This window comes from Hemibagrus wyckioides, linkage group LG08 (genome assembly GCF_019097595.1).
Source record: "Hemibagrus wyckioides isolate EC202008001 linkage group LG08, SWU_Hwy_1.0, whole genome shotgun sequence".
Classification (NCBI taxonomy): domain Eukaryota; kingdom Metazoa; phylum Chordata; class Actinopteri; order Siluriformes; family Bagridae; genus Hemibagrus; species Hemibagrus wyckioides.
In genome coordinates this window covers 5625001-5637606 of record NC_080717.1, presented here as the reverse complement: position 1 = coordinate 5637606, position 12606 = coordinate 5625001, and the positions used below count along the sequence as shown (strand labels likewise).

At 35.8% G+C, this 12606-nt stretch overlaps 1 protein-coding gene across 1 annotated transcript in view; it reads right to left on the bottom strand.

Moving 5' to 3' along the window:
- Window positions 1–2295: 2295 nt before the first annotated feature.
- LOC131357960 (prisilkin-39-like) overlaps window positions 2296–12606 on the bottom strand; it is an 11936-nt gene continuing 1625 nt past the window's right edge. Inside the window, exons 2-3 of the mRNA XM_058397384.1 lie at window positions 12493–12606; window positions 2296–2446 (exon numbers count right to left, since the gene is read on the bottom strand). The exon at window positions 12493–12606 is cut by the window's right edge and continues 1006 nt beyond it. Of these exons, the coding sequence (XP_058253367.1) occupies window positions 2296–2446; window positions 12493–12606 (265 nt within the window). The remainder of the gene's footprint in view (window positions 2447–12492) is intronic.

Genomic DNA, 12606 nt, shown 5'->3' with positions numbered 1-12606 from the left:
TTTAAGCAAGGGGTCAGTAATTCCAAGTCTAGACTGTATTTATTAGATAATAGTCTGAGAGTGGATACGGGATAATTTTGTGTCATGTTGTGTAAAGGAAAAACAGAAATCTAGAGAAGACAGATGAATGAAAAAGGATGAGCCTTAAAAAAATGGACTTTAACAACTGGTTATATCCTGACCGCCTAATTTGGTTTTTCTATAAATGTTTCATTTTGACAGGTAAGTGCAGAGCGTTTTTAATCTCCCTATGAAGATTCACTAATTAAATCATACAGTATTGTATATATAGTCAATGGAGATGATCGGTCACATATCCGACATCACATCTGACCTGTTGACAGGAGCCAAAGCCAAAGAGAAAAAAAATCAGTCTTGTTAAATGTCAGCATTATTTACGTGTCCTAGACTGTCTCATTACGGACTGTCTGTGGCTTGTTAGACTGTCATGCGAGACAGTAATTAAAACAGCCGATGGGAACATGGCATTAGTGAATCTGATGTCAGGTTAAAGCTGCTGTGAGAAAAAGAGAGAGGAAGAACAGCTGTAATTTCTGGAAGCTTCTGTGACTGCTAGCATTGTTGTTTTTTCCCCCCAGAATTTAGAAAGACCCAGTTCGATAGAGAATATATAGTAAAATGCAAATAAAAAATAACTAACTAACTAACTAACTAAATAAATAAATAAATAAAAGACAAACAGACATAAATGAAAATAAATTCTTAAAATAAACAAACAAGTATACATACTTTATGAAAAACTAAATAAATAAAAACTTTATTTAAATAATAATAATAATAATAATAATAATAATAATAATAATAATAATAATAATAATAATGCCCTTATTTGCACTATTGATGCTTGAAAAACAGTAAAAAAAAAGGATTAATTTTAATTAATTAAAATTAAATATAATCAAAAACTAGATCTTGAAAGAAAAACAAAACAAAACAAACAAAAAACATTATAGCAGAACAGACAATGTACATAACATGTACCATATGGATATCTCTAAATTTGCTATAAAGTGCAATATTTTGACATGACAGTTTAGCTTGCACTTAGATATAGTACAACAGCGTACACGGTTCAACCATTTGGTGACATAAAACCTTAAGGATTGTATATTATATATTCTAATAATCTATAAGGTTATAATATAACACTATAGTGTATCTACAGTAATTAACAGTAGTAATGAATAATATGTATGTTATCATGCTCAAAGCAATTATACAATATTTACACAACACCTTACAATTGAAGCTCATTCATAGTCTGCTGAAGCTTGTAGCCTAACCCCATCAGAAGATTTGCTTGAGCTGACAGGAAGGCTATAATCACTCAAATAATCACTCTGTACAGCTGTGCTGAGCTGAAAATGATCTCATAACATGTGCAGTCTTGAGATAGATGAGTTACAATGACAGAAAACTATATAGAGTTCCACTCATATCAGCCAAGACGAGTTTACTTTTGGATGATATTTGGAAGTTATTATGATTAATATGAGGCTTATATGGGCTTCTGTGAACTTTTATTTAGGCTTCTATAGGCTTTTAAAATGCTTTTTTAGGCTTCTATGAGCTTTTATGCCATATTAGGCTTCTATGTGCTTCTATACCCTTCTATGGCCTTCTGTAGGCTCCTAATCGCTTCAATAGACTTCACTGTGCTTCTATACACCTCTTTAGGCTTCTATGGTTTTTAATAGCCTTCTATGGGCATCTATGGCCTTCTTTAGGCTTCTGCAGGATTTTATTGGCTTCTATAGGCTTTCATTATGCTTTTTTAGGCTTCTATGAGCTTCTATTGGCTTTTTTAGACTTCTATGTCCTTCTATAGGCCTCCCTAGGCTTCTCTGGGCTTCTTTAGGCTTTTTTTGGGCTTCGTTGGGCTTCTGTGGGTATAATATACTGTATAATATTTCTATGCCCTAATATAGTTCTGTGCCAATGTAGTAAATTTATACGCCGCAGATGACAGCTTCTAATAAATACTAATAGTGACCATATCTCAGTACTGAGTGAATGAAAACAAAGTCCTTGCTCCATCTTTAGCCCTCCTGTATTTGTGGAAATAACGACAGCTCGGAATTCCGTCCGCTCTACTTCCTTCGGCGCACCTGCAGTCGACTAAAAAGGCACAGAAACCTCCATGTTTTGTCACTGCTCTCTTCTTCAAGCCTCCCATTTTGGTCTCCTTTCATGCCTGGCCTCTGATGGACGGTGGCGCGGCGCTTTCTCTGACCTCGCTGACTCGAGGGGGCTCTCTGATGCTACAAAACCCTTTCATGTTGTGTTTCCTGCTTTTCTCGTGCAGGTGGATGAGTTGCAGTGGAAACACGCAGTGCCCATTTCTAGCATTTCAATACTGCCACTTTGAAGCTGGAACCGTGAACGTCTCTCCGGGGAGATGAGTGCGCCCGACGCCCCGTCGCACCTGCTCGTTCACACAGCTCAATCATTCACACATTCACTGCTGCGCTTCTGTGAACATCTGTTGCGAAGCACGTAAGGGGCTGTACGGCAGGATGCTGCTCTCCAGCAAAGGTTCGTTTACAGTTTAAGTCGAAATCCATCATTTTAGCTAACATGCATTTGGCTAAACGTGACATTCTTGGAGGTTTTTTTGATTGTGTAACGTCTCAAAAAGGATACGAAGGTTAAATCGTCATTTGAGGAACAGCAGGGGGTTGGAAAATTTGATCACACTACATTTAGCTCAATCTAAAGTTCTGAAATTTAGGAAATAAATATGAGAACCTCATGCTATTCCTTCCCTGACCGTACCTGCACTGTGAATAAGGAGCCAAATTGCAGCACTTAGCCACAGGCTGAGCTCTTGGCTCATTTCATTTTTAGAGAAGGATGAGGTTATTTTTCCAGCTATTGGGGAAATTGTCTTGTTTTGTAACCTCTGTTCAGTGTCCTCTTCGACAGGAGCTATTTGCTCTGTCGCAATGAAGCCGATGTTCCTCTTGTTTCAGATAAAGATGGAGCTGCAGTGAGAACGAAATGTTGTACCACAGATTACAAGCTAGAAGCCAGGTACATGCTGCTTCTGGGTTTCACATTTAAGGAAGTAATTTAATAAATAAATAAATAAATAAAGAAAGAAAGAAAGAAAGAAAGAAAGAAAGAAATGAATAAATAAATAAACAAGTAAATAATAAATTAATTATATAATAATAATAATAATAATAATAATAATAATAATAGTAATAATAATAACAAATCATGAATCAAATTAAATTAAAAGATATGACAATTTAAGGTTTAGGTATAAGTTACCATTAGATTAGCATTTTTGTGATTTTTGCTGTATCCAGAAATCCTTGAATTTATCCTTTGAATTTAATCCTTGAATTAAATAAAAATGAAAAAACAAACAAACAAAAATAAATAAATAAATAATTATTATAATTTTATAGTATGAATCAATTCAAATTAAAAGAAATAAAAGGTTAAGGTTTAGGCTAGAGTTACTATTAGATTAGCTGTACGCACGTTCGACGCGTGTAAAACGAAGAGGTTTCAGCTGATCGTGTTGTGATCATGTCATGTGACGTAGTTGGTTCAGAAAGTCTGCTGTAATTTTGACAAATTGCTCGATTTTGTGTTCATTTCTGCAACTGGAAAATCATGAAATCCCGGAGAGACTTGGATATAGTGGCTTTAACAGGAGACGGCGGCACAAAGCAGCTTGACAGAAACCTGCTCTCGTTCTAGATGATTCCAGATGATGAGCAAGCCGGCAGTGACAGTTCTCTTCCCTTAGACAATAATTAAAAATATCTTGAGCACTATTAGACTCGAAATGAAACCCATCCTCCGGTGGATGACAGAAGATCGAGGGATTTTGATCCGTGTCATTTACAGCCATATGGAGGAAAGCCAAAATGTTTAAAAATCTGACCAAATACAGAATGAGCATATTAAAGATGGGAATTTTTATATTAACACAAATCAGGTTTTAATTCACGATTTTATATATATATATATTTATTTACTTGTATAATTCGTAAATCGATTGATTTTTATTCAAAACAGCTATTAATGCAAAAATAAATTGAAGAAAAAACCCCAGTACAAAGCATGTAGGAGTTATATACATCTTTGTTTGAACTTGTTATTCTGCACCACGATTTTCGTTCTTTATTTAAGTGTACAGCATACGTGTTTAATGTTTCCAGCTAATTTAGCTCCGTGAGAAATCTCTGAATTATACGCTACACACAGATGGTAAAAAAAAAAGCTTTTTTAAATGCCAGCTGTGGAAAACAGAACCTTCTCAGGTGATAATTAACATTCGCTGACATGGAAACTATTAAAGCGAGTGGAAGTTAATCGAAGTTAGCTTCGATTTGACAATCTCAGCTACTAGATTTAGGGGAGAAGGTCAAGAAAAGCCATACAGCTTTAGTAGCATTTTTTTTTTTGTAAAAGATCTACTTATACTTTTTACTTCTTAAGTTTATATTCATATAATATTTCACATAGACTTATATAGCTAGTTCCTGTTATCATTTATGTTGTAAACATAATTGTCATTAACTCTCCAGATTCTCTACCTGTCTATTTTTGATGGTTATAAGTCTTCAGACTACAGTACAATGGAACCTTGACATATGAATTTAATTTGTTCTGGAGGAGAGTTCTTGAGGTGAAGGGTTGTATTGCGAAACGAATTTTCTCATAAAAAATAATGTAAACGCAGATAATCCGTTCCAGCCACCTCAAAAATATGACCAATACGAAGTATATGTAAACTGTATGGCTGCTTACAAAGAATTTACCCAAGCCAAGCATTCCATGTCAAGGGTCCTTACAGGAAGTCGTGCCACCAAGCTTGGGCAAAAAATAGAACAGACCACCCACACCACCAATCTGTCAACAAAAAAACGCCTAAGAAATCACCTAGCTTTTGAACTCATGCCGAAGGCAATGTTGGTATCGTGGGTTGACTCTTTCCAAACAGCTTTGTAAAATTTTGTAAAATTTGTAAACTTGCCTCGGTTGGCTTCGCCCAGCTTGACACAAACAAGTTTTGAATGGCTCCCAGACTTAGCCGGCATTCGGTTCGGTTCATTTGTATTCCAAAAATACTTCGTATGCCGATGCAAATTTCTTGCAAAATAGGGAGGGTATTTGTATGACGAGGTTCCACAGTATTAACACTGGAGTTTTTTTCTGTCTTAAATAACATGAATATGAATCAGTTTATTATTAAGTTGAAAATATTTGCTATTCTCGCTATACAAGCCATTTTCTCAGCCTCCTGTTGGTCCAGTGGCAGGATCCCGCGCTCTGGACGTCATGCCCTAGGTTCGATTGCCAGGCAGGGAGAACCCAGGACTGAAGAGTTAACCCTCAGTGCTGATCCCAAGCCTGGATAAAATGTGTGGGTTGCATCAGGAAAAAAAAACAAAAAACGTTGACCCTGAACAGGAAGTAGCTGAAAGAACAACAAGCCTTTTTTGTTGAAACTATTGTATTAGAGTGAGTTCATTAATATATCTGTTAGACCTAGTAAATAAATCAACACCATCTGAACGAATCACAATCAAAAATTCAACAGCTCTGTAGTATAAACTCTTCTTTAATTGAATTCAACAATATCCAACAATTCTGATTTATACTCCTTATAATTATTATAAATTTTTTTTTAATTCAATTTTTGTATTTTTACAAGACTATACCTTATATGTCAATAAAGTTGACTCATGACTCACTCGGATTGTTTCATGGTTTCGGGCCAATGTTTTCCCGTAGCTTGCCAGGCATATAGCATGATGTGCTTAGAATTATGATAGATTTATATTTTGCCGAGGGTGAGCGGTAAAGCCGTATGTCATTTGCCTCTTAGTCACAGGCCTGGACATAAAGATGAACTCAGATTTTCGAAGGACGCATGGCTGAGGCACATTACTGTACGAGAGATCGGATTTGTAGCCTGTAATAAATCAATGCCGAGACTGGGAATTGTTTGGCATAACAAGGGCGCACTCTTGACAAATGAGATGTGAAAACAATCACTCTGAATAATGGCAGGAGCCCCACTGGATCTGACTCTGAAAGTGTGTGTGTGTGTGTGTTTGTGTGTGTGTGTGTGTGCCACCCGGGCTGCCATAATAGCTCCATAAAACAGCCTCTCCAAAGACACTATGCACTCATCATCATGGTCTGAAACAGGACCCTTGCTCACTCCAAGCAGCAAAAGAAATTAAAAAGAGAGAAGCCTTGCGCATTCCAATTACATATTCTTCCTCTTTATATGGAAGGGGTAATGTTCAATATTAAAATAAAATTTCTCTCATCAACATTCTGGGATATTGATTAGGTTATGGCTGGAGTCATCACAGGTAAACGCTGCGCTCTCATTTACGCAGGAGTCGAGGAAGTGCTGAATGCCCTGTGGTGAAAATTGTGTCCTGAAAAAAATAAATGAGTTTCATTTGCTGGCCCGCTTTCAGATTGGTGAGCATTCAGAGTAGGGAACACAGGAGGTAATGAAATGTTCAGATACAAAAACCGGTGCTTGGGCCCCTGAATAAATGTGAATTTGTCGGATGTTCGGTTGCCATAGTGCAGGTGTTTCTCATCGTGGTCTCGGGTTTCATCCAAACTTTTGGTTAAAGTCTTTACCGAAATGGTTCCAGTGAAAAATATTCTTCTGATACTGTCCATTGAATATTGAATATCATTGCATATTCTGTATCATTCAGTACAACTGATTACTGAAAATTTTCCACCGGATCAGACAGTGGGTCAAACTGCACGACTGTTGGCTTTGCTATTGCCATGGAAACGTCAAAAGAAATAGACTGGCTATTCATAATCTGATGTTTCACACTCTACGTTCTAAGACCATGTCGTTATTTGCATATTTGCACCGTCAACCATCATGGCTGAATAACTACACTGTGAAACCGCTATAAATAATGCCTTGTCTCAAAGTTTTGCATCAGTGAGGGAGAAAAATAGACATCTGTTTCACAGCTTTTAAATCTATTCTTATATACAATTTCTGCATCACGTATTTGATGATATTTATCGTTTTGCCGTCTGATGCCGCCGAGCTGTTTTTGCTGTGTTGCTACATCCTAATTTTCATGTTCTCACATGATTTGTACTTGGGTGTCTCTAGTCATAACATTCCAACACTTGGTTTAACAGTGAAAAGCTTTGCTAGCTCTGTGTACTTTTACATTTCTGGCATTTTGTAGACACCTATATTTACAGCGACTTACATTTTCTTCTCAATTGAGGGTTAAAGGCCTTGCTCAGAAGCCCATTAGTAGCAGCTTGGTTGACCTGGGATTCAAACTCACACCCTTCCCATTAGTAGTCCAAGACCTTAACCACTTATGCCGAGTTTACACTGCACGAGTTTCAAAGTTGTCGGATCATGGTTGCATTCACACTGGACGACTATCTAGGGTAGCATTCAGTCACTGCTGTGATGAATCAGTGACAGGAGGTTTCACACTGCATGACTTCACAATAGGAAGAATCGCCGACAGCTCTGTCTGGTCTGCAAATTGCGTTTTACGATCAAAACGCAAGCAAGAAATAATAATGAGATCAGAGTTCTCGCATGAGACTGGAAATAGTACCCTACAAAAAGTTCACGAGCCAAATGGTCAGTGCGGGGAACAAGGATTATGTGTTCTGTATAATTGAACAAATGAACAATTTTGCAATGTGCTGCTGTGGGTGGTCAAACATGGTCAAACATTTCTGCTTTATTTCCATTTGATGTAACTGTAAAGTTTATATATTCCGATATAACTATATTTAAGACATTTGTTCCTGATAAAAACCTATAAACCTATTAAACTATAATATTGTTCTCCAACCGAAGCCATGCTTGCTGATATTGTGGTCCATAACTGCTCCCTGAACTGCCCGCTGCCCTGTATCTCGCTCTTTCATTGGCTGTAGGTCATCGGAGAGGTATTTTTCAGTCAGAACTCCTTTCACACTGCACTATTTTGAGTCGCCGACAGGTCAAGATATCCACTCGGTCAGATCGGGTTTTTGGTCATTCACACTGCGTGATTGATTTTGCAAAACTAGTCGGCGACTGAAAATCAGGGAATAAGCATAAGCTAGCACATGCTTCAGAGCAGGCCTTTATAACCCTGGGTAAATAGGCGTGTCAACCCTCTTTCTAAATTGTGAAACGTTTCTCTACCCGTGGTTAAAAGCGGGATTTATAAAGTTGATAACCTGGGATTAAGCTCGGTGTTAAAAGCCCTTCAGATTCCTGCTCTTATCTGACAGGAGTGGAAAAATATCCCATGTTCCTCTCTATTGCTATATTACCTTCAGAGACTGATGGAATTCAGTGATGCATTCACTGGATGAGACTGTAACGTTCCTGAGACACCATCCGAAGCAGGGATCAAACCCGGATCTCTGTGTTAATCTCAAGCAACCGCTGACAAAAAATTAGACCCAGACGCTGAATTGGGAAAAGCTCGACTTTAATTAACAAACAAAACAAAATCAATACAACACGGAAAACAATATATATACATATTAGATTCAATATGGAACAGGCGACATGGCGGGAAAATGGAACAATGGGAAGCTCATGTAGGGAATAACAAACAATACAGCAAACTATGACAAAACGTCTGCCAGTACCCTCTAATGGTCTGGCATGGAACCGCCCCAGTAGCTCGTGACAGATACTTCGAAGCACTCTGGATAAGATCGTCTACCTTGGGTCATAAATGCTAAACTAAAAACCCAATCTATGCGTCCACTGTTGTAGCTCATCCCCCTTTTGACGTGTTGTCTGTTGAGATGCTTTTCTGCTCATCACGGTTGTACAGAGTGGTTAGAGTAGCCTTCCTTTCACCTCCACCCAGTCTGGATCTTTTATCCTCAGCAGTCATGTTATTTAGCCACAGAAACTTTATGTTTTCTGGATCATTCTTTGTTCATAAGAAATCAGCAATTTCTAAAATATTCAAACCACCTGCTACCACCAACCGTGGCACGACTAAAGTCACCGAGATCCTCATTCTGAACATTAACTCAAGCTCTTGACCTGCATCTGCTTGATTTTATACCCTGCACCACTGAGACACGATTGACTTAATGCAAAATTGTATGAATGAGCAGAATCCAGCGAGTGTACATGTCGGCTGTCTTGTCTCAACCAATATATAGAAATTTCTGTGCATTCTCTATACTAGATGATGTGTATTAAGTTGCCTCACTTGAGTTTAGTGTACAGTCTTCCAGCTCTGCCTGTCTGAGTGTATTTTTGGGTTTGAAATACTCCTGAACACAATGTTTACTGAAGATCATCCTGACACTTCCTGCCAAACGGCGGATAACAGAGACGTTCCTCTGGCTTTGTTTGTCATTGTTGTCGGGTGATCCAGGATTACCGGTGAACTCTATTGCAGCTTCGAGACACTGTTTTAGTAACAACAAGCTTTTAAGGCTTTTTGCTCAGAAGTCTGTGTGTTTTGATCGCTCCAATCTCGTGTGGCTCCAACCATCAGCGGGTGATTGGAGTCAAATATGTGTTTTTGATCCAGAGCTTTTAAATAGTCACAGAAGGTTTCGATTTCACTTTTGGACCTTTAAAGGTTCCGATAAACAAAAATAGCTTTACGTTTTATGGTTTTCAGAACACATTGCAAAAGAATACATTGGTTTTGAGTTGTGGCATAAATTTTGGATTCAAATCTTAGATTGTCCCAAAACCACTATTTTTGGCTGCATGAGTTATGGGACTGAATAAATGACTGTAATACACAAAAATAACACACCTCTGAGCGCATGGGTCAAATACAGTGTGGTCATTAAAGGCATAGAAAGCCTTCATAAGCAGTTAATAAACACTCTGGTGTGTGTGTGTGTGTGTGTGAGTGTGTGTCTCAGAATACAGAATTAAACCTGAAAAAATTCTTTTAATTTTTTCTCACTATCCCATGTGTCTCAATCTGCAGTGTAGATATTTTTTCTCTTAAATTTTTTTTTTAATGAAGTGAGAAACTGATATAAGACTTTGTAAATGTTTGACCTTTAAGCGAAAAATTTAAATAAAACTCTGCTACTTGAAATACGAGTTCTCTTCATTTCAAAGGGCACACAGTCACGGTCAAAGACTGCATCTTTCTGAAATTATTATTTTTTCATAAAGGAATTAGGGATTTAGCAGGACCACAAGAGGGTGTTAGATCAATGATATAAACGTTAAATGTTAAATATAAATATGAAATTTAACTCTAAATTTCAAAAATAAACCTAAATGTTAAACGTAAGTATTAAATAGAAAAAATTAAAATAGACCTAAAAATTAAATTTAAATATTAAATATTAAAAACTAAACGTAAATATTAAAAGGGAAAATTTTTTAAAAATAAACCTAAAAATTTAACTTAAATATTAAATGTCGATTTTAAACATAAATATTGACTCTATTGACTCTAAATGTAAAAAAATAAAATCTAAATGGTAAATGTAAATATTAAATGGAAAAAATTAAACGTAAAAATGTAAAATGTAAATCTTAAATCTACGTAGTAACTCTAAATGACTAAATGTAAATATTAAATGTACATTTTAAATAGAAATATTAACTCTATTAACTCTGAATTTAAAAATAAACCTAAATGTTAAATATAAATATTAAATGGAAAATAAAACCTAAAATAAACCTAAAAATTAAACGTTTAGATAAACTGTAAATCTTAAACATAAATATTAACTCTAAATTTTAAAAGTAAACCTAAATGTTAAATGTAAATATTTAATGGGGAAATTGAAAATAGACCTATAAATGTAACTTAAATATTAAATGTCAACATTAAACATAAATATTAACTTTATTGCCTCTAAATGTAAAAATAATCCTAAATGTTAAACGGAAATATTAAATGGCAAAATTGTAAAAATTAATTCTTAAAATTAAAAGTAAATATAAAATATAAATCTTAAATCCAAGTATTAACTCTAAATGTAAAAATATACCTAAAAATTAAATGTCGTTATTAAATGTACATTTTAAATATAAATATTAGCTTTATTAACTTATATTTAACTGTTAAATATAAGTATTAAATGGAAAATAAACCCTAAAATAAACCAAAAAATTAAATGATTAGATAAACGGTAAATCTTAAATATAAATATTAACTCTACGTTTAAAAAATAAACCTAAATGTTAAACGCAAATATTAAATGAAAAAAAAAAAAGAAAATAAACCTTAGAAATGAAATGTGAATATTCAATGTAAACATTAATATTAAATGCAGATATGACATTTAAACCTGTCTGAGACAAACTATAAAATATTACCTATGTTTTATTGTTTTGAATTATTTTAAATTCAGTAAAAGATGATAAAGAAAAAGCCCAAGCTTCTTCAGGAGTGAAGAAAATGCCAAACCTCTTTCACAACAGGACATAGTAATGACATCATTTACCCACAAGCCAATTCAGACAGGATATAGATATATGGTCAGTTTATAGACGGGAAAACAGCATAATCTTTCCAGACACGTACAAGTGCAATCTGGAGAGAAACACAACAGAATCTTCAGGTTAGATTTAAATGACATTACCAAACCTAATCCTGCCCAAAAAGGGCTTCATTTGTCATTCTGGATCACCAAAAAGTGATCTATATATCAAATTTCAGTGTGTGATACAGCAGGCAGCAGGACAGACCATCTGTTTGTTTTATTAATTTACGCGACAGTTTGCTGACGGATCTGAAGAAAACGTCGACGCTGACAAACTGTCTTTTGCTCATTATGCCAATGTCTCATCAGTCGCAGTGCAAGAGAGATGCTCTAAAGGCAGCAGCGAGCCTAAACTACTAGCAGATGATCATCATGAATTATTTTAATTACTGTGTGTGTGTGTATGTGTGTATAAGTGAATGATTATATAGCCTTAAATTAAACCTTGTGCACGTTCTAATATGCTAGCGCTCATTCACAGAGGTTTGAAATCTAAGATTAACAATAAACATAGCAGATTGATTCGACTGTACTGACAGCTAAAAGGACCCTTTTGAGTTCTCTGGCTTTCAAATTCATTTTATTTGCGTTTCTCCTCATAAGTATGCATCATAAAAACTTTAAGACTTCTCCAAAAACAGGTCAACATTAACAATGTCGGCCATTTTGTCCCACAAGGCAGCCCAGCTGTTAGCTGAAAAAGAAAATGACAACTAGCCTTCTAAACACACATTTGAAACCTCAGCGATTATGACTGCTACAGATGTGTTTAAGTTAGAGATTTATTGCTTAGCAAATGGTTATGAGGTTCCATCCCTTCGAGAGCTCCACCAATCATCATAAGGACTTGATGTGTATCCAGCTTTGGGACAAATGAACAGTGTGCTGTCCAATACATATCGAGATGCCTATAATTCTGTGCAAAATGCTCACATTCTATATACTTTGAAATTTTAAGTAGAATTGGGCCTCTTTTGTAGTCTTGAAGCACACCATAATCCATAATCCACACCATAACTCAAGCTCTCCACAATATAACCATCATAACCTAAGCTCTCCACACCATAACTCAAGCTCTCTACATCATAACCATCATAACCTAAGCTC